At 41.0% G+C, this 22,650-nt stretch overlaps 1 protein-coding gene and 1 long non-coding RNA gene across 2 annotated transcripts; one reads left to right on the top strand and one right to left on the bottom strand.

The window, feature by feature from the left end:
* The first annotated feature begins 8,796 nt into the window (after positions 1 to 8,796).
* LOC137243241 (uncharacterized) lies at positions 8,797 to 11,694 on the top strand. The gene is made up of 2 exons (XR_010950477.1): positions 8,797 to 9,016; positions 11,238 to 11,694. It is a non-coding gene; the product is annotated as an uncharacterized lncRNA (long non-coding RNA).
* LOC137246212 (uncharacterized) lies at positions 10,967 to 15,311 on the bottom strand. The gene is made up of 2 exons (XM_067777296.1): positions 14,757 to 15,311; positions 10,967 to 12,329 (listed from the first exon to the last, which is right to left on the bottom strand). The coding sequence occupies exons 1-2, from the start codon at positions 15,031 to 15,033 to the stop codon at positions 12,022 to 12,024; spliced, it is 585 nt and encodes a 194-aa protein (XP_067633397.1). The 5' UTR covers positions 15,034 to 15,311; the 3' UTR covers positions 10,967 to 12,021.
* Positions 15,312 to 22,650: the final 7,339 nt, after the last annotated feature.

The following is a 22,650-nucleotide window of genomic DNA, read 5'->3' as shown; positions in this document are numbered from 1 at the left end:
TTTTGCTTTTCCCTGGATTTGAACCCAGGATTTTGGTGTAGTAGGTAGATTACGCTACCACCACACCACGGGAATTGGGGAACGGAAATTGAAGGTACTGTAAGTTAGCATGACAGCTTGAAGAAGGCCAAAAAGAATGTATATGAACTGGAGACGATTGGAAATGAAAAAGTGACGACTGAAAATCTGAAGAGAAAACTTAAAACTATTATCGCGAATTTTAGGAAATTCTTTATTACTCTGCACCTTCTCTTATCGTTCGAATCGCTGAACGGTCTAATAAACAACTTAAATATTCGGTATAAAAAAATTTTCCTTATTTACAACACTTATATGGTAGTAGTACTTCACAATTTATGTACTCGCGTACTTCACTTCTAGCGTGCTAAAATCAAACTGATTGATCATCACTTAGAATGCGATGCGTTTAGTTTATACTCTCAGTTCGCCTCGTTCACCTTTTTCCCACTGCGAACAGCCGTCTCGAATAGTTGCTTATACACTTTTCGTTTCTGTATCTCACAGCTGTAATTGATTCTGCGCTTTAAACTGTTGTTTACATATAACGTCTTAGCGCTTGTGCGCTCTTTATTGGTGTGTACATCTCTGCTTCTCATATTCACTTCTGTGCTAGCCTTTCTCTTGTTGCTTTCCAGCATTTATTACTAGCGGTATAGTGAAGTATCGAAACTGCTAAATATTGAAGATTCGAAATCGGTAATGAAGAATGACAGTTGGAGGCTATATAGAAGGGTTAGAAACAAGATATCGGCAATAACGAATTTTCGCGGCTAAATATTGGATATTCTGGAAGAGTGACGGGGTGAAAATTAAAGACTGAAATTGAAAAACTCAGATCTGGTTATTGGAAACTGCATTCCTCCAACTAGAAACTGCGGCATAAAAACTCTGGACAAAATACTGGAGTTTGAAAACTGCGAAATCGATACTAGAAACGGTGATGCAGACTTAAAAGTGCTTATGAAGACTAAGCTTTAAAACCGGAAAGTATGACGAACTTATCAGCTCACCAAGACCCACATTCTACAATTCATTGGAATAATAGCGAGGCTCTACACTCCCCTCACAAAATATTCGAGTGCCAAATCATCAATCAGTGGGAATATTGCAGGAAATACGATGTAGAAAATAAACTTAAACTTAGCTTAGAAAACAAAATGACCATTGCAGAATTTCAAAACCGGTCTGCCTATAAAGCAAATTTTACCAGAGGTGGTGGAAAATGGGTCAAATACACATTAATTAACAATTAAACTTAAACCTCTTCATCGACCTGTTTTAAATATTTCTGCTTTGAAAAGTATAAGTTTTAAGTTACTCACCAGACTCGCCGGAAGATAAGAATGGATCAAGTAGAAATTGAGAGTATACAAGAAAACTACCTTTCCATTAGCTTACTATACTTTACTGCGATATTAAAACTTCTTACGTATCTCAGTCGGCCGACCTTCTGATCGTTACAGGGTGCTCCCCAAAAGGTGCTCGCAAAAGATATTGTAACGAATTTACTTGCAAATCCTCTTATTTGCCCTTTTGCTAGGTTCGTACCGCTAAACTGTTGAATAAATAACTCCAATATTGAATAATGGAAAAATGGCCTTTATTAAAATACTTCACAATAACACTCAAACTGTGCAACGAATAGCTTAATAACCAAACTAATAGCTCAAATGAAACTCCACTGTTTAAAATAATACTGCTATTGCTCGCTAGATATCGTCTTAGTCGTAACTGCTTGACAACTCAAATCAAACTAATTACAGCGCCTCTACATCTGTCGCCTTTTATACTCTTTTTTTCCTCGTTCGCATCTTCTAGACGCTTCCAAAATCTATTAGTCCAGTAGCTCTCAAACTTCTCAGATGTAACTACAATTGCACAATTTTATAGTTTTTCTCATTGCATACTTATAGGAGTATCTCAGATATATGCATGTATTTGTGCATTGACTCTCTGCTGCTGGTACACGTACATGGTACATATATGTAGACGCAGTTATTGTTTCGTTTATGTAGACACATGATGATTGAATTATTGATATGCATTCAGGTCACTGCTTAGCATCGGCTTAGAGCTGGCAGCACCCCTTAGTTTTGCTAATATTCGTAACAATATTTAAAAATAGTCCATCGTTTCAGGCATTTCCATTGTTTCAGGGATTCCGACAAAAAAGAGGAAATTAAGAATGGTATAAACTCTTAAAAAAATATTAATTGAACTCAGATCCGACGTTTATTTGAAGATCACTATTTGAAATCAGGCAGATCTCTTGAACAGCAACAGAATAGGGTCCAATTCTTACTGTAGAAAATGAAGGGTTTTTTCTGCTAAGATACATGCATATTCTTTCTGCCTTTGTAATAAATTTATTGTTCCTGAAATTACTAAGAAGTTTACAGCCGATCTCAAAAGATGACTCCTGATTGAACTTGATTTCCACCTTTGCTAACCAATTCACGCATCTGTTTCATGCACTTAAGGATACGCGTGATGTGATGTTATCACTATACCTTACAAATGAAACCAAGTAACTTACATGTTTAGGTACCAACATAGGAAAATACGAACATAACGCTGCCTAGGAGGCAGAGACTGTCATTTTGCCACTGATAAATGATGTGGAATTATGTCTCGTCGTATGGTGCTTAATTAACTCATTCAGCCGCAACATACGAAAACAAGTGAGGATAGCAACAACACCAACAGATAGATACATACATTGATATGCAATACCTACCTTTTTCTAGTAAGATGATGAAGTTGTTATAGGAGGCAAGGCAGACTATGACAACGATAACAACCAATAGCAACAACAACCACTAGTGAACTATGTAACCTTAACCATGTTTTTGTAGCATATTTAGCGGCGCTTATTCAATACAGGTGACCCCTGAGGGTAATCATAGCGCGAACAAAAACAATATACCATCTATTTACATGGCTAAGTGACTGAAAAGAGGAATAGACTACATAGGAAGAAGTAAATAAGAAGTTAATGAGAGCATGCTACGACCTTAGCGAAGCAAATGGGAAATAATTTAGTTTTAACATGTCCGTGTATGTATGTATGAGTTTTTAGGTCATATCGTTTTATAACCAAGCATGCATAGGAGTGAGTGTACATTTGACTAATAAAATCCTCCATGTTCAAATATATCAACTGCACCTCGACGCTTCAATGGATTCATCAGCGTTGACACTGACATGACACTAAACTAGGCTTGTCTGTATGTAAGCATGTAGTAAAAATAAGGACCTTAACCGTGCCTGCCACCGTGGTGTGATGGTAGCGTGCTCCGCCTATCACACCGTATGCCCTGGGTTCGCACCCCGGGCAAAGCAACATCAAAATTTTTGAAATAAGGTTTTTCAATTAGAAGAAAATTTTTCTAAGCGGGGTCGCCCCCCGGCAGTGTTTGGCAAGCGCTCCGGGTGTATTTCTGCCATGAAAAGCTCTCAGTGAAAACTCATCTGCCTTGCAGATGCCGTTCGGAGTCGGCATAAAACATGTAGGTCCCGTCCGGCCAATTTGTAGGGAAAATCAAGAGGAGCACCACGCAAATTGGAAAAGAAGCTCGGCCTTAGATTTCTTCGGAGGTTATCGCGCCTTACATTTATTTATTTATTTAACCGTGCCTTTGAAAACGCTTGCCGTACCTAAAACTTGTTGCAATTTTTTAAAGGATTTGACGTGAAGGCGTAATGGCTAATTGACTTACTAGATCTGAAGCCGCGTTGGCACAAGCCAATCAATTCTTTCGTAAAAAAAATATTAGATTGAAACTTTATTCCGTGGTAGTTTGCACAATTTGGTTTGTCGTCTTTTTATAGATAAGGCCATCGAATTTGGAGATATGTAATGAATTTTCTATTCACAATGTGCGAAAAAGTCGGGTTGTAGAAGTCACATTCCATCGTCATGCATTGGTTACATTAGGTGTAGGTTAGCGATAAATGTGCTCAAATAGTCAGTTGCACCGACAGGTGAATTTTTCTCTCAGAGAGAAGGTGCGAGAATAGGGTAGGGAAATGATCAGCTGTTCGTTACAAGCAATTATCGATGGAGAACTTTACTCATGCTGTTGGTGTTGTATTCACTATAAAGACACTTATCGATGTTGATGATCTTTTTGAAAAATTAACCTTATAGATCGTTGAACCTTCTGGATCATCCAACCCACTACTTGCGTGAGAAACTTGAGATCGCCAAAGCCTCCCCTGCTAAATGTTCACAATTGGGCTGAAGAAGCTATAAACTGCGCTTCCATCTCCCTTGAACCATTTGAAAATGAGTCCATACAACTTGCTTTCAATTTTAAACATTGATATGACTTGTATTTAAAAAAAGTTAAAAAATGTGTGGCCCGTTGGCAGGTTTCGTATCGAAGTTCGTTGGATCGGAGTAGCGCATTCTACTCACTTAGCCATCGTAATGCTGTGAAAAAAGAATCTGACTCCAGCTTTCTCACAAATTAAGGTTTTTTATTTACACACTTTAAGCAGCAAGCTTAAACTTAAAACCAGAAATCTCTTTAAGTTTATATTTCTAGACTTTTTAAAATTTTCGGTTTTGTTGTAAAACCAGAAGTAACTACTAGCATGATACAAAAAATGGAGGTAGTTCCATTTAGTGTGACATTAGCCACTTGAATTTTGGGGGGACGATGACAATTTCACCAAAAACAAGCTACCAGATTGAAAAATGGTACGAATTTTTCTAATTTTGATGGATTTCATAATAACGGATACGACTAAATTAGTTTCATAGTTATTTTAAATGAAAAAGAAAAAAAATTAGCTGCATGAGTTGGAAATATTTTAATACGAAATATCAGCCTAGGAAAGAAGGTTTTTAATAAGTTTTTCGGGCTCTCGAAAATTGCTTTGGTGGAAGAAACATTGATCGAAGTATACAAAGCAAGGGAATATAGCCTTCTTAAGTGTCCGTATGTTTACTGCAGGTTACTACTAGTTATGAGAGTTCTTTTGCCCGTTGTGCCAGGGGTCACCTTGGGGCAAGCACCGCCTATACACCTTCTGTGCCCTTTTAGCATTAACATGGATGTGGCGTCCCACAAACGTAACAAATAAAACACACCAGGATTTTCCGTGTATTTTCATTGGTATGAGTCATTAACCAATGTATGAGTCCTCCACTATTTTTCAATAAAATTGCATGATTTCCTGATTCTCAATAGATATGCAAGCACTAAAATCGTACTAAAGCGTATTATTATTGTCTTTGCATTTTCATCCTGAAGGAAATTTCCATCCCGAAAACCCACAAATTGTAAAACTTCAAAAATCCCCCAATAACGTAAAAATGTTGAGTGGAACTACCATCTTTTTTATACCATGACTACAAGTTTTATTTTTTGACAGCTTTTTGGTTTCGTTTTAAAACCAAAAATGTGTAAAAGTTTTGTTTTTAGATCTTTTAACTTTTTGGTTTTATTTTGAAATCGGAATCGCCCAAAGGTTTCTGCTTTTAGATTTTTAGCCTCTTTTAAGATTTTGTAATGTTTAGTTAAGTTTAAAATAAATTTTTTTTTATTAGTTTAAAATTGAGGCTCAAATTTGTAATCGTTTTGAAGTGTACAGTAACAGTTATCCTTTGGATACGAGTGGCAATAAAGAAAAAAAAAACTTCTTAAAAAATTTACAAAACGATGTACTGACATTTTCAGAGTGGACGATTGTTTAAAAGCGAAAAGGGGTATTATCAACACCCATTTCCCAAAAATTTCCTCAGCATCGCCACACTGCTTCTTCCAATACAGAAATTTAACAAATCTTGGTTCAACAGTGCTTATTTAACCGAATTGTTAATAATGCTTCACTTGCATTTCAGAATTCTGTCGAGTTTTCTTTTGCAACTCGTTTACAAAAGAATACCCTTATTAATAAAAACCTGTATCTTTTTCATGCTTTATTCACCACACAGAGTACATACATATATTATTTTAAATTTAAAATTTCAATATTTCATCTTTGCTACTGATGGAAAGCGGCAACGTCCTGCCACAAAAACACGCCCATTGGTGCAACTAAAGCCATGCACTTGCAACAACACCAAAATAATGAAAGTTATCCAAGCGATTATGTAAAGGCATTTGGAACCATTTTGATTTTTGTTTTGTTTATTATCTACTTTAATGTTGTTTAAATTCATGTTGCGTTGTAAAGGCATATTTCAAGAAAATACCGAGTAAAGGATTGAAGCGATTAGCTAGCTGCGAGTTTCCACTAAGTAAAGAGTTTTGGTTATTGGTTATTTTTAATTTTTTTTACTATTCACAAATATATTTTGCTTAATATATTTTTAGAAATTTTTTTTTTGTGGAACTTTTTTTTAGATTTTGTTGACTTAATACTCGCCACTTTGAGTTTCGCTCGATTACTAATTAGTGCGTTTAGTTTTTCGTTAGGTTTTAAGTGTTTTCGCTTCCTGCCTTTACCATATTGTCATAAATATTTCGCAGTCAATGCACACACCCTTTTTTGCTGTAACTGTAAGTAATGAAATAACTTTTATCGCATCCCAAGAGTGCTATAAACTGTTTTTTTTTTTTTATTCCACAAACTCACGTATTTTGTTATGAAAATGAAATAGCAAGAAGTAAGGAAGTCTTAGTGAGATTCAAATGGAAACGGGATTGTTATGCGATTATTTTCGGGATCATTTCAATTGTACCATGACTATTTTGATATAATTTCGGGACTGTTTTGGAATCTTATTCTAGAAATTTCAAGACTATTTCAGGGACCAATTCAATTATGCCGAGCATTCTTTTCGGTATAACTTCAAGATAACTTCTGAACTCTTTCGCAATTTTTTTTAGGAATGTTACAGGACTCGATTGGATCTGGATTGCTTATGAAACCATTTCAACACTATTTCTGAATCACTTCAAATAGTTTTCTATAAAGTAAACAGTACTCTAGCCTAACATTTTGGCTGCAAGTCATGTACAGAAGTACTTTTTTTTAAACTTCGTCAGTTAAGTTATTATGTTTTTATTTTCAATATATCTTAAAACACCTGTTTTAAACTTTGTAGCTGAAACTATATGCAAAATAGTCTCAAAAATTCTTTTGAAAAATTTGAAAGCTCGACAGAATTTTAAATTCTCTGAAATGTTTGGTGCATGCAGGTGCGTACCCCAATCAATTTTAGTGTTACAAATTGCAAGTTATAAATTTTGGGAAGAGTGTTGCAGATTTCCTTCTACATCAAACATAGTTTTGCACACTTTGTATGAAGGAAAATTTTAAACATCCTTCCCAAAAACAATAAGCAATACGAGCCTTTTCAGACCTATAACTTGTACTTTGCGAGACTAAAATTGATTGGGCTACAAAGCTACATACTCAAAATTATACAGAGAACACCGAATAAAAATTTAGAAACTTTTGAATTTTTTCTAAAAAGTTTTTGCGATTGGTTTGTAAAGTGTCAACTAATAAGTTCGTAGAAGATTTTACTTGAATTTTTAAAAAATTAATAAGGGACAAATTAAATTCACAAAATTTGATACAACTATTGTTTTTCTGCTCGCTGCTGTACATATTGCAATTTTTTAGTGGCGCCGATATATCAATTGCTTTTGAATTGTATTTATTTAGGAGAATTTAAGAACAAATTTAACCATGGAAACCGAGAACACAGCGCAATTGAACTGTATAAGAACCCTTTACTGGAAACACGCTAATTGAGGTAGAGGGTGTTAATTCATATCCAATGCTTTTCAAGAGAGCGCTCTAGTAACGGGTGTGCCTTCACCAACTCAACTTCTTTTTTGAACCAATTGTCTGCATTCGCCCGAAGGGTGCTCTCCCTATACACTGCAATACCTATGCTTTTCATAAATTTACCTCCCTCTCTCCTGAAACAGCTGTCTATAGGAATACTTGTTAAGCCTTCATAAAGCTCGCAGAACTCATCACTGCATCTTTTCAGTGCTCAGCAAGAAGAGAAGATCTATGAATCATTGTCTAAACTTTTATCACGAATCATTCAAAAGATGCAGATGATGAAGTCATCATCAATGCTTTTCTATAAATAAAGCTATTTTTAAGATCTTTACTTCACAATTGCTTTCTCAATTTAAAAAGGCATCAAAATAAGAAAAAGTTGTTTGAAATTGTAAATTTGTAGCTGTGATCATAACAAAGCAGGTGAGGAGCAATTAAGCTGACTCTTAGGCAAATCAAAGCAAGAGGAACCCATCGTTCACCGGTTTAAGAGCCTTATCCCTTCGAATGTTTATATAGTCTAACACTATCTTGCTGACTGAAGTAGTTCTGGTCCTACAAGTTCAACGGTGTCATCCTAAATCGTTCCTGAGGTGGTAGGGCCTCAATGGCGCATCTTACCGGAGCTTGCCATCAACATCGATAACACTCCCAGAAATCTTCGAGGAGTGTATTTATCGCTAAAAGAATAAGAAGAAGAAGGCAAAGTTAAACTCCAGCCAACTTAAACTGTAGTTTAAGCTCTCACTGAAAACTTAGGCCTAAGAAATTATCAGCTTAAGCATATAATTTTATTGCAATTCGCATTCGGCTGTTTATGGCTATATACATATATGTAAATAAACTGAAAATACATTAATTACAACCACTTGCTGATAGCAAACTAGTGAAAGACATCTCAGCTAAAGCGTCATACGCAATTCATTGCTCAATAAGTTCATGAATAATCATAATAAGTTCGCAGCCGATCTTTTTCAACGCATTTAGTTTGCGATCGAAGGCGGGACAAGAAGATATAAAACAAAAATATTTTAACCAAAATAAAACGGGATCATTATATACAAATTAACTAAAAAACCAAAAAATATAAATAAAATGTTTTCATTTAAGCTAATAATAAACAAATTAACAGTCTTGTTAACGGGTCTGATTTTGTTGATGGAATTTAATCAACAGACAATCGCAGCTGCTCCCAGTCAAATACCTCGCTTTTTGAAAACGGAAACTGAACTTGAAGATGGTAAGGTTTAAAGGGAGATAAACATTTAAAAAAAAAACTTACTGCATAAAGAAAAGTTTAGATGGCATATGTTCGCTTTTGCGGTTTTCGAAATTTTTGAAATTGTGACAATAGGCGTAGTTGTTTGGGAGTTGGCTATGTGAGCCAATTAAGGACAGCACAATTTTCACAAATTAGTTCTGATATATAAAGTACTAGCAGAGTACCCGACGTCGTTCGGGTATAAATAAAAGCAGAACTATATAGAATAATGGGAGGTGCCACGCCCCCTTTTTCGTTATACCCAGTTTTTCTGGAGGGGGTAGGGATTGGTCTCATATAACCACTCACCTAATTTCAGTCGTCTAGCCTTAATATTTTCAGATATATTGACTACGAAAAATTCCAGTTGTATTGGAGGTGCCACGCCCCCTTGTCGAAAACTTCTTCTCTATAGCCTACCATAGATCGGCGCACTCAGGGTATGTCATGGCAAAATTTCGTGCGATTCCATTCTGCGGTTTACGCTGCAAGTCCAAACATATATACAGCCATAAAAAATAAATAAAAAAATAAATGAAAGGCGCGATAACCTCCGAAGAGATCTAAGCCGAGCTTCTCTTCCGATTTTCGTCGTGCTCCTCTTGATTTTCCCTACAAATTGGTCGGAGAGGACCTACATGTTTTATGCCGACTCCGAACGGCATCTACAAGGCATATGAGTTTTCACTGAGAGCTTTACATGGCAGAAATACACCCGGAGCGCTTGCCAAACACTGCCGAGGGGCGACCCCGCTTAGAAAAATGTTCTTCTAATTGAAAAACCTTATTTCTAAAATTTTGATGTTGCTTTGCCCGGGGTGTGAACCCAGGGCATACGGTGTGGTAGGCGGAGCACGCTACCATCACACCACGGTGGCTATACTTGATATCATTCGCTATAATATTTTTTATTGATAAGCAGGTTGTTTAAATAAACACCAAGCAATTACACGGAAGTATATCCGCACCACCTGAAAATATGATCGCCACTGCGTATACCTAATATTTTATTATTGCGTATAAACAAATAAAAAAATTTGCAATAAAATAATATTGCGACTATAAAAGTTATAACCTATCCTATCTCTCAAGTTAGATCAAACTACACACGGGGTGCAAAACAAATTCAAAATCGGTTCAGTAGTTTAGGAGTCCATCGCCGCCAAAAATGTTGTGATACGTGTTTTTTATATATTAAGATATGACCAGATGCTCCAAAGCAACAAAAAATTCAAAGAAGCTTGCAATGTCATCGCCGCAGTGGTAACGACTAGGCAACAAAACCAGAACCAAATCGCGTATTCGAAACATGGGCTTTCCAACCGCATAAAAAGTCGTAGGCATGGATTGGGGACAAAGTCTCCAACTGTCCAAATAATAGCAAACTCAAAGCTTTCGTACTTATGAAGGTTTAGCAACACCTTGGGCACGGATTGGGGACAAAGTCTCTCCAATCGTCCTACCTGCGAAGTAATACACACTTCAAAGTACTGAAAGGCAAAAAATTATAAAAATTAAAAAAAAAACATCATAGTCTTAAAAAAAATACCAAAAATTAAGAAAGAAAACACTTATAAAGGTACTTTGAATAGAAAAGCGCGAACTCAGCCACGGATAGGCGATGCTTTCGATGTATCCTCTAAAAAAAAAACCATGCTATCATTCTAAGTATATGGATTACAGGTGGATGACGTTAGGTGCTGTTATCGGTCATCGAGTCTTTTGCTTGGAGTGGACAATATGTTTATCGAAAGTAGACTAAGCTCAAAACTAATCAAAATAAATCGAATCGTCTGGACTTCGATTAATTATTTGTTAAAATTAAATGACGAATGAGTATGGTCAAAATCAATTAAGAATTTGGGGTTCGTTCATCGCGATTGCGATTATTTATTTGTAAAGACTAAATGATTGATTAAAACTGAGTGATTAGTTGTTAAGTATTTTATTGGACTTTATACCATTGCCATTTTTATTACAAATTTTCCTTTCTGTACGATTATAATTCTTTTATTTAGTTAATTAATCGAATTAGTTAATCGACACTTCACTTACTACATAAATGATTAACTGAGCTATTGTTTATTAAACTAAAAGCAGCATACCTAACTACTTCTAATTATATAATAATAAATTAATTTTTCTTAAAATATTAGATATTTTTTTAATCATACTTAATTTATCTTAAACGCCTCTTCAGCTATCGAAATTCCATTAAACAGCCATATGAACTCGATAATTAACCTGAGCAACATGGGGAAAAATCATATCTTGTACGAGCTAGATGAAAATCAAGGAAAATCCAATGCGCGCACTGAATACAAAAGCAATAACTTGGAAACACTGGATGTATTTATTGAAAACCCAAAAAATAAAACTGTGGTAACTCTGGAAAATCGTAATTTGCTAGAAACTTTGGCACGCTGTCCATACGGTTATATTCTTGTGGGAAGGCGTTGTAGGAAATTGGTATGAAGAAAAATATTTATTAAATAAAGCAAAAAAAAAAAAGAAAATCTCTTAATAAAAGAACCAAAAAAAAATTTTAAGTATTAAATATTCGAAAGCCCCTTACAGCAGATAATAAAAATGCTCTAACATAAAGCATAAAAAAAACAAATTTCTTTTAAAAAGTCTAGTTCAAGCAAACCAAAAATTTCATTTGACAAATTAACCGTCCTGTTCATGAATAATTTTTCTTCTTAGTTCGCATGGCTGGGTACATGGGTACCACAAGGCAGTTCATACGTGAGAACTACTATTGGTACCTGGGTATCCCAGCCATGAGAACTAGTAATAAAAAACTAATTTATTAAAAAACCATCTTTATGAAAATATATTTAAAAAAATTGTCTCTCCTTTTTGTAGAAAACTTATTCCCATACGATGTCACAAAATTTTAACTCGTTTATATTTGTAGATTATTTAAAAATGGCTTTTGAATATGCAAAAGGTACCCGGGTACCCATCTATGCACAGGACGGTTAAACCCGCTTACGGCAACGTTGATTAACTACAATATGTCCTTCAGGGCAGTGGGGCGCTAAATTTAAAATTCCCAAACGATCATCAAGAGATTTGATTGTTGCATTATTACTCGTGGAATTTTTGTTGTCCGTTTCTGCGAGGATCGTGTCAACTGTTGTTGTTTCATCCAATGACGTTAAATCGGTGGTTTTCATCGTATTAACTATTTGGGTTTGATCTTTTGGTTTTGGTGTCGTCTTTAGACCATAGATATCGAATTTAGTTTCTTCGTCTGAATTGTCGTGCGATGGAAATATAACTTTTACTATCCAAAAGAAAACATACATTAAATTAATAAAGGGAGAAGGGCTAATTTTAGGTTAAAATATTCATGTGTTTGCATTTAGATATTGTTTGCCGACTGAAAGACTTCCCATTTTCGTCGCCCGGTTCAATGAGACTCTATAAAGTTGTATGGTTCTATAAACAAGGAACGTGTCAGCTGTAAATGTTGACAACTCCATAATCATATTCTTCAATGTGGTGTTCCTTGCCATTAGACAATGTGGCAATCGATCTGAACATCGCAATCAATTTTCAAAATGTGGCGTTTGAGCTTTGAAAACAGGTAGTCTTTGAGGCAATATAAAAACGTGCAGTACTCTAACGAAGTTCTTGGATTGACTATGGTGTGTTGTAAAGGTAGAAGCAGTCCATTCCCCTTGACTTTGAGTAAAATACTAGCAAGAGCGCTTTAAAGGATTGAATCAGGCCTGGGCAGCAAGAAGCGTGCTCAACGTTAACCCTAGTAAGGCGGAGCTAATACTGTTTACTAACACAAATACAAAAACATAATTTCGACTAGCCTCTCTAAATGGGAACTGGAGGACCACAAGAAAGACAGAGTTTCGTTTTATACAGGCAAATTCAAAATGGACTGTGGCGTCGGAGCTGGTGTCTACTCTGAGCAACAACTTAAAGCGTCGCTGTCCGTCCACCTTCTCAACTCGGCTAGTATCTTTTAAGTAAAAGTGGTTGGTGTAGGGGGGGGGGGGGGGGGGGGTCATGCACGCTCCGGCTGGAAGGCTCGGTAAGAGGGCGAAAGGTATGCAGTTTTTTAGATAGTCAAGCAGCACTCATATCGCTTAGTGATGGGGGATTATAACTTCGTGCCGCAGCTAACAGCTTACTTCGCGAACAGTATGCTAATATGGATTCCTTGTCACAGGAACATTAAGGGCAACGAAAAGGCAGACAAACTTGCAAAAGCCCGTGCGCTTCTGGATATTTGGGAAGCGATCAAGATGCATCAATCAAAAGTATCATACATAGCAGTTTCCAAGTGATAGCAGTCTCCTGCTGGTACTGCACGAACTCTGGCAAGATAACCAAGCATACTTAGCCGAATTACGGTAGTAGAAGAAATGAGGGCCTGCTAAATGGGTTAAAAACAGAAATCCTTCAATCACGGGTCACAAACAGCTTGAGCTGCATGGTTAAGAATGGAGATTGGCATCAAAGAAATAGTCACGCGCTACCTGTGTGAACACCCAGCTCTAGCTCATACCATGTTTAAAACTATGGGTACCTATATTCTATCGGATATTCAGGAAGTTGCTAAATGCTTCGTTAAAGATATCAGCAGGTTCATTGACTAAAGCAAAAATTTTGAACGGAGCACTGACTATCCCTACTAGAAGTGACTGCTGAACATCTATGCCAGCATCGTGACTGCAGAATCAGCACACCCTAAGACAAATGTCAAAGTTTATCGAATCAACGGCCCCTACGCTCAGAATCTTACGGAAATTTTAGGTGTCCATTGTGAACAGAACACTTTGGGAAACAGGAAATCCATACAGTGATCCTGGCTCAGTGGTTTGGTTCACAGATGGATCGAAATTTGATGAAGGAAAATCGAATCTGACATCTATGGGCGAAACTTCAAGAAATCGATACCTATAAAATGGTACACCACTATTTTGCAAGCAGATATCCATGCAATATTAGTATGCAGTAGAGAATGCCACACAACAGGTTCTAATCTAGTAGATGAATGCATTGGAGCCCTAAGTAATCTGGGAGCTAAAAACAGGATGGGCTCACGAGCATCGGGAGCATGAAGATAATGAACTGGCAGATTACCTAGCCAAGCAGGATGATATAGCAGCATTCTATGGCCAAAGCCCTTCTGTGGACTCACAAAGTCACACACTAGGGAAACCCTTAAGTAACTGGGAAACAAAGCAGTTTAGACAAGACTGGATTAAGTGCCAAGGGCAAAGTCAGGCCAAATTGTTTATACTCAAACCAAACGTGTTAATCTAAGCAAAGAGGACCTTTGAACTCCCACTAAGTACTATATATAATACAGTAGTCTATAATATCACCTAAGTAAGTTAGATCAAACCGATACACAAATCTGTTGCTTTTGTGAGCTTATGAGCTTGCGATTGCGGCGCTTTAGCAAGGCAGAAACTCTACTCTCTAGGTGGAGTGACTCTTAACCACTTTGGGATGTGGAGTATAAAGCTTGAAGAGGTACTTAAAAACATTAAAAGCCTTCACATAGAGTAATAGACTTAAAGTTCAAGCACAATAGATATAAGTAAAAAGTTCGTAGTGAATCCAGGCCGAATAATCACAATTTCGGGATCAAGTATGATGTTTTTGGGTTTTGGCATTTGTAAACTGGCAAATAACTTTGGGAATCTTACACTCAGCCGTCAATACACACCAGCTTTATAATTACCATTCTTTTCCAAAGTTTCTTTTTTCGACAGATTTTGCATACCGCCAATCTGCATAAGATTGCCTCTTATATTTAAAGTTGCTTTCGCCGTCGTCGTCGCTGTTGCTGGTGTTAGTGTCGCCGGCGTCGCACTCGTCACCGCCATTTCGGCTGCTACTGTAGTTGTGTTGTTTTGTATCTCTCGCTGCTGTAATTCAACGCATTGTACTGACGTTGTTGCAATTAGCAACTGCAACAACAAAAACCACAATATTTCCAACTTTGTTGATGATAGCATCTTTTTTCGCTTTGCTTTTATTTTCTTTAATTGATTTTTTTTACGTTTGATTGTTAACTTTTTTTGTTTTTTTTTTTATGTTTTTTTTTCAAGCGGTTTGTTGTTTTGGTTTTAATATTATTATTTACTTTATCACTTAACGTTTACTGCTTCACCGCATCCGTGTTTACTTTTTTAATTTATTCAGATACACTCGCTTTAACTTTTAACATCGCACTTCATTCAACGCGATGCTCACACTTTAACGGTCACTTTTGAACTGAGCGACTGTGAGTCGTCTGCGGGCAATATTTAGCTGTAACACAGAGCTGAGCTTTGCATTTAATGTCTAATCTCTATTATAAATTAGTTGTTAGTTAATTTTTAATTTTCTATAAATTTGTCAGGGACGCCGCTGCTTTGAGGGGGACGAGTTTTAGGACAACCGTACACAATAATAATCTTTCTCCTGTATCTTAATATCGACTGCCTTCGATGGAACAGAATTCCCGGCCTCCATGCGAGTCAAGTACTCCAACGCCGAAATAGACTATCTGGAAATAGTTATCTGGAAGCTTAAACCCAAAAGAAGGAAATAAAAGGCCTGCTTTGCATACTATTCGTGGTTCAAAATGGTTAGCAAAAACTGGCACTTGAAACCATAATTTTTTATGAGGCATTACATTAGCTGTTAGAGCCCATATCAGCGTAGCCTCAGAGAAGCAATACAGTATTTAAAAAACTAAACAAAAACAAGTAAGAAAGTCCAAGTTCGAGTGAAACCGAACAATACATACCCAGCTGTACACTTGAAATGCTGTTGTTGTTTGTTTTGTGTGCTTAATAGTGTTACAAGGCTGCTCAAGAATATATATACATACGGTTATATTCTGAACTAATTTTTCTTCGAGTTATGGCTCCCGAGTAAGTCATAAAAGGAGCGGTGCCACGACCATTTTTTTTTTTTAATTTGAATTTTTTCCTATTTATTGTTATAAATCGACTTGGGAAATGAAATAACATTGATATAAATCTCTTTTTTTGCAAAGATATAGCTTATTTTATTCGCTGTTGTTGTTTTGTTGATTTTCCGTCAGGGTGGATAAATGATGCATGTTGGAGCGATTTTCCGCCATCCCTTGTTAAATTTGGTTTCGAGACAAACAGACAAAAAATGACGGAAAATCGTTCCAATATACATTATTTTATTCGTCCACGACCCTTTTAGAAATCTTTTTTATAAAAGTGGGCGTGGTCCTTAACCGATTTCGTTAATTTTTCTTCAAAGTATTTCTTATAGCAAAGGCAACCTCTCTACCGAATTTTGTTACGATAAGTTTAACGATTTTTGATTTATGATTAATAATATTTGTAAAATTGATTTTATCACAAGAGGGCGGTTCCACGCCCATTTTAAGAATTTTTTTAAATTTTTATCAAAAGTCTCAATATGAGTCCACACGTCAAATTTCAACATTCTAGGTGTATTATTTACTAAATAATCAGGTTTTTTGTGTTTTCCAAAATGTTATATATATAAAAAGTGGGCGTGGTTATCATCCGATTTCGAATACCAATCTATTCTGGGTCCAGATAAGCGCGCGTACCAAATTTAGTGAAGATATCTCAATAGTTACTCAAGTTATCGTGTTAACGGACAGACGGACGGACATGGCTCAATCGAATTTTTTTTTGATACTGATGATTTTGATATATGGAAGTCTATATCTATCTCGATTCCTTTATACCTGTACAACCAACCGTTATCCAATCAAAAATATAATACCCTGTGTACAAGTACAGCGAGTGTAGGTTTTACGTGAGTGCCTGTCTTCGAAGACCTAACCTCACGCATGTACCAAGTACACAGGTCAAAGCGGGTCTGACCAGCCCCCAAGGCTCGCTTACCTTGGTACCAATCGATAATGTGAGTGGACACATCATCACCTTGGTGGGGTTGGAGGCCTATCTAACACCTCTTCCATTCTATGGGTCATGGCACCCGGTTGCAATGCAACTCCACATTCGAGCTGACCAACTCTTACCGCATTCGGATATCAACCACAGCCACCACGATGCTCCCAAAGGGGCCAACCGCAATGAACAGAAACGGAGCAAGCTCCGCGGGCTATCTGTTCCCCGTGGTACCACTTTAAAGTCTTGGTCTGACTTTCGCAGCCGAAGCCACTTCCGGTTGAGTATCCACCTACTCCGGACCGGCCGCCTAGGGGTGAGGTGGGGTTAGAACCCCCCCCACATCCACGAACACACACACAGTTTAACCACCACGGTCACCACCACGTCTCCTCCGTCTAAACACCTCAAAAGCATACCTATTGAGCAAATCAATAGTCCGACTAGTGGAGAGCGCTCCGCTTACATCAACTCTACCTTCATCAGCATTAACCCCAAAACTACCCAAATCCCTTATGTCCGAGTACTCCGGGCACTCGCACAACACATGCAACCAATCCTCATATGCAGCCCCACATACACACCCCTCCGTTTCGCTCAAGCTCCTCTTATGCAAGAATGCATTAAGAGGACCATGACCAGTAAGCAGAAAACCCAGGCTCAGACTAAATCTGAAGTCTGGATTTTCCGCCACAAATGAAACGTCCCGGATGTACCCGTACGTTACCCTGCCGTTGGGACTATTGTCCCAGCGCTCCTGCCACTTCCCTCTAACCACCCCTTCTAATCGACGCCTATTTTCCAACCATCCACTCTCCACATTATCGTCGGCGGCCCATTCATCCTCCAACAGCGGCAAACTTGCCCTCCTTCTCAGCCTGAAGGAAACAGCAAGCTGTATAACCACCAGGTCGAGAGGGGGTGCACCAAGAAGCACCTGCATCGCATCCGTGGAAACGGTACGGCACAAGGGCAAGCATGGGAGCATCATGCACCTCTGTATGCTCAGCACGCGCCTCTGACCATGAGCAGTCATGACCGTTCGGTACCATATGGCGGCACCAAAGGTAGCGCATGCTACGAATAGGCCACGATATATTGTACGAACGGCACGGCGACTCAGGCCCCAGTCACTCCGAATGATTCGTCGTAACTGCCCCGAAACATTCTGCATCCTATCTCTGACAGCATCCAAGTGTGGCAGGAAGTTCATTCGCTCACCCATTGTCAGCCCCAGGTATTTGACTTTCGTCGCGTACCTGATGCTAACCCCGCCGATACGGACAACCGGTGGGCGATTCTGTGACAATCTGCCCTTGAGCAGCATCATCACAGTTTTGTCCACCGAGATCTCTACGCCAACATGGGCGCCCCAGCCAGCCACTACTTGACATAGTGACTCGCTGGTACGCTCAATGCTGGCGCGAGAATCCCCCTCTACTAATAAGAGGAGGTCATCCGCATAGGCGCTGAATTTGCAAAGATGCTCGAGTTGCCTTAACAAGGAGTCCATCATCATGTTCCATATATATGGACCACAGATGGATCCCTGCGGACAACCACGAGCCACCTCCCTTTCCACACTTTCGCAGGCACCAACGATAGTAGCTCGTCTGTCCGAGAAATAGCTCTGCCACAAAGCAATTTCCGGGCAGCCGAGCTCCACTAACCGCTCGATAACCCTGTCCCAGCGCAGGAAGTCAAACGCCCCCTTGAAGTCAATAAATATGCCAAGGGCATATTTATTGGAGCTTCTCTCTACACAGTCTTGGACATGCATCCAGGCGTCTTCAATGCTGCGTCCTTTCCTGAACCCAAACTGTCTATCCGATTGGTTACCCCCAACTAGCTCCTGAAGCCGCTCAACCATAACCCTCTCCAGCACTTTACCAAGCACTGGGAGAAGGCTGATACCTCGGTAAGACCGAGGATCAGATCTTATTTTGTCAGGCGACTTCAGAAGAACGACAACCCTAGCAGCTTTCCACTCACGTGGGAAGTAACCCTCCCATATGCATTTGTCATAAACGGCTTCCAAGTATTCCGGAATAAACTTCCACAAACACTTGCACATTTCTCCGTTTATTCCATCCAAACCCGGAGACCGTTTAGACCTAACCAGGCCAAATGCATAGTCCAACTCTTCAACTTCTAGTGGAGGTACAGGTACGTCTTGTGCAAGGGGAGGCACCTGGACCTCCGCCCTAGGAAAGAACCCTTCAATAAGCAGCTCCGAACATTCCCTCCATGTTGATATTGTTCGCTCGCCCACACGGAGGGAATTAACTTCGGTCTGGCGGCGACCCCTACAGATCTTGTAGACCTGTCCCCAGGGGTCGTTCGAATTTTCAGACACGAAGTTGCGCCATTGTTCCTCTTTCACCTCTACAACCATTCTCTTATACTCACGCGTTTCCACACTTAATTGACTTCTAAGCTGGGACAGACCATCGGAATCGATATGCCGGGCGCGTTGAAACCGACGTCTCAGGCGCCTGACAGATCTCCTCTTCTGGGTCAGTTCGCGCGTCCACCACCTGACACAGCGAAAACGCTCCTTCTTCCACCTTTCAAACATGCTGTCATTGACCCGCCAGATACAGGCGTTCAAGAGGGCAATCTGCTGATCTACTGGGAGCTCTGCAAATACATCGAGGGGTGTAGCAGTCACCTCCTGCTCGACGTATAACCCGTACAGAGTCCAATTTGCCCCGGCAGTACGCCACCCCATTACGGAAGGCGTACCAAGCATATCCGGGGTGGTACGGGGAGCAACCACAATCTCAATGAGATTATGGTCGCTTATCCCCTCACCCCCCCTTACTCTCCATCCGCAACTGAACGCTCTCGCTGCTGGCTCATTCATCAGAGTAACATCAATGTCACTCCTGCCCATGGGCCCATCGAATGTGTACCACCCACTCGGTTCGTTCACAACATGAACGTGAGAGGTGAGTACCCACTCGCCCAACGCCTCGCCCCGTCCATGACTAGCATATCCAGGAGAAGTCCTGGATATTTTGCTATGCCATATAGGGGATACGGCATTGGCATCCACACCAATGATAACTGGCGTGCTACTCGCCAGTAGTAGCACCGTATCTAGGTATCGGATGTATGGTTCCATGGGTTCTCCAAACTTACAATATATGCTTGCAAAGACGGCTCTCCCGAAGGAGCCCTCAATGCTCACACATATTCCCCATTCAGACGCATTCAACAACAAGCATTCATAATTAGGCTCATTCACCACAACTGCAGCATTGCCCCGAAGGTCACAAAAGGACCTAAACCCTCCAGGAAGCCCTCTCACCACACCATTGGTAGTGTAGGGTTCCTGGAGCAGGGCAATACTGCAACTCTCCTCGGCCATGCGCGCCCCCAATTCACACACAACGGAGTACGCTCCCTGACAATTGAGTTGAAGGACTAAACCCATCAATGTCTGGCGAGTGCACGGGCAACAACGGCAGCATATGTCGGGCATTCCGCCGACATCATAAGATGTGCGGCGGGTCTGCCCCTGAATGCACAATTTCGGCAATGCACCCCGTTAGGGCACTTTGCCTCAATATGCCCTTCCTGTCCGCACCTCCGACAGACGGCAGCCTTCAACCCACAATCCCTCACCTGGTGGTCAAAACTCAGACAGCGGAAGCAGCTATAGGTTTGACTCTCCGGCCGAACCGGGAAGGAAAACCATTTGATGTAGCAACGGCCCGCATCCAAGAGGGGGGACATTAACTTGTCCGGTCCCTCCAGGGTGACGGTCACCGTTGCTCCATCGACGTCTGCCTTCCAAGGTCGACTGATCAGCCTAACCTCTGACTTCTGGCACTCAGGGTCAACCTTCGCGAGGTTCAGACGGAAGACCTCCTCCATGAATTCATCAGGGGAGATTTGCGCATAAACCCCCCGAATGATCACCCTAGTGCCTTGCTTCCGGTTTTCGCTCACTTCTAATCCCACCTCGGAGAACTTCTTGTTGGCGAGGACTTTGTCCCGCTCCTCCTTGGAGGGTAGGCGAATAACTACCCCCCCCCCGACCGCACAGGTTTCACTTGGTGCACACGTACACCAAGTGTCGGCCCAACCTCCTTGTTAATCTTCTCCACTACCTCTTTTGTAGAGACCCCGGTTTGCCGCCCTTGACGACCGCCGACCAGGTGTGGAGCGGCTTTGGTACAGCAGGCGCAGGTACGATGGCAGCCGGGATCGTCGTGACCGGAGGCGGCATCGCCAAACGATCTGCGGCGGCAGGTCCACCGCTTCGCGGGGATGCACCTCCCAGCACGACGCCCCGCAGTGACATCGCCTCAATTTGTCCGCGGAGTCGGGCATTCTCGGCTATAGCCGTCATTAGGAGGGCCTCATATTCTGAGGAAACCTCCATCAGCCTCTCAGCAGACTTGAGGTCTGCACCGCTGTCTCCAAAGACCACCTTGCTAAATCTAGCGGTGATCCTCTTTAGGGCAACAACCCAGGAGCCGTCCACTCCAGGGGCAGCTCTCGAAGCACTAGCGCTCCCTCCAGCTGCAGGGGATCCCCCGCTCGCAACCTTACCTCCAGCGGACTGGCCGCCGGAAAGCTCGGTGCCAGCGGGTGGTCCACAGCTGTCAACAGCGCCAGCGCCCTTCTCCCCAGAATTTTCTACAGTATTCTTTCCCCTTAGCTCCCCCCCTAAAGACTTCGCCGGCTCGTTTGCGTCATTGCCCGCAGATTTACCACCGTCGATTGCACCCTCAACGTCGGCAGCAGTCTTTGGCACGCCATCGGCTGCTCTACCTTCGGTTGAGGGGCCAGCGACAGTAGTCACCACGGACTCAGCAGCGAATCCGGCACCCCCCACTACATCTGATTTGTCCCAACTTAAGGGACATACCCCGGATACCCCGGATTCGGGCAGACTGGGTAAGTCCGCGTCGTCGTCGGATTTCGGGAGAACACTCTCCTCATCCTCTGACTTCGCGGACTTACTCGGCCCGCCCTTGCCTCCCCGTTCAGCGATTTTTGAGGTGGTCGCCCTCCCCGACGCCACCGGTATCCCCGACTTACCCGTCTCCTTTACCGCTTTGCGACCGGGTTGCACAGCGGTAGCCTTCCCGGTGTTCGTTTTAAGGAACTGCCTCGAGCTTACCCCTTTTTCGTCCCCCGAGGTCGACCCATCAGCGGCGGCCGCAGAAGAACGACCTCCGGCGGAGCGCGGCCCCGGACGCTTCCTTACACCGCCCCTTGTACCACCCTTCATTTCCCCAAAGCGCCTGCCGCCAGAGACAAACCTGGTCACACTTGCACGACACGGATGTGGAAGTAGTCACCAGGAGAAGACCGATGCCCACTGGGCGAATGTAGGCTGTCCTAAATTAGAGGGCTATAACCACTCGGAACCAGTGGTCAGCAGCAGTAGCAGCCCAACCCGTCAGCTATAGCAAAACGCGGTGACGTAGCTCGTACGCTGTTTGTCAGCAAAATGCTGACGTGGTCACTACCAACGCCCCGACGGACGGAACACTGTTCCCCGTATCGGGGACGAGTCGACCGGCACGAAGCTACGCCGAGCTGAACGGACAGACTATAAATGCTACAGCTGATACTGCCACTAATTCGAGTTTGGGTTTATGCCCCCTTACGCAGGCAGTCCACAATTGCTCACTGAGCGAGTAGACCAACACTGGTCCCAAGCGGAACAGTGTATAGTCACACACAAGTTTTCACCTGGGTACT

Source organism: Eurosta solidaginis, chromosome 3 (assembly GCF_040869045.1).
Source record: "Eurosta solidaginis isolate ZX-2024a chromosome 3, ASM4086904v1, whole genome shotgun sequence".
NCBI lineage: Eukaryota > Metazoa > Arthropoda > Insecta > Diptera > Tephritidae > Eurosta > Eurosta solidaginis.
Note: the sequence above shows the minus strand (reverse complement) of the source record. Positions and strands in the feature narration are given on the sequence as shown.

Coding starts and splice junctions, on each gene's coding strand:
- LOC137246212 (XM_067777296.1), bottom strand. CDS start 15,033: ATGCTATCATCAACAAAGTTGGAAATATTGTGGTTTTTGTTGTTGCAG. Junction 12,330..14,756: donor AGAAACTTTGGAAAAGAATG/GTAATTATAAAG, acceptor TCTTTTGGATAG/TAAAAGTTATATTTCCATCG.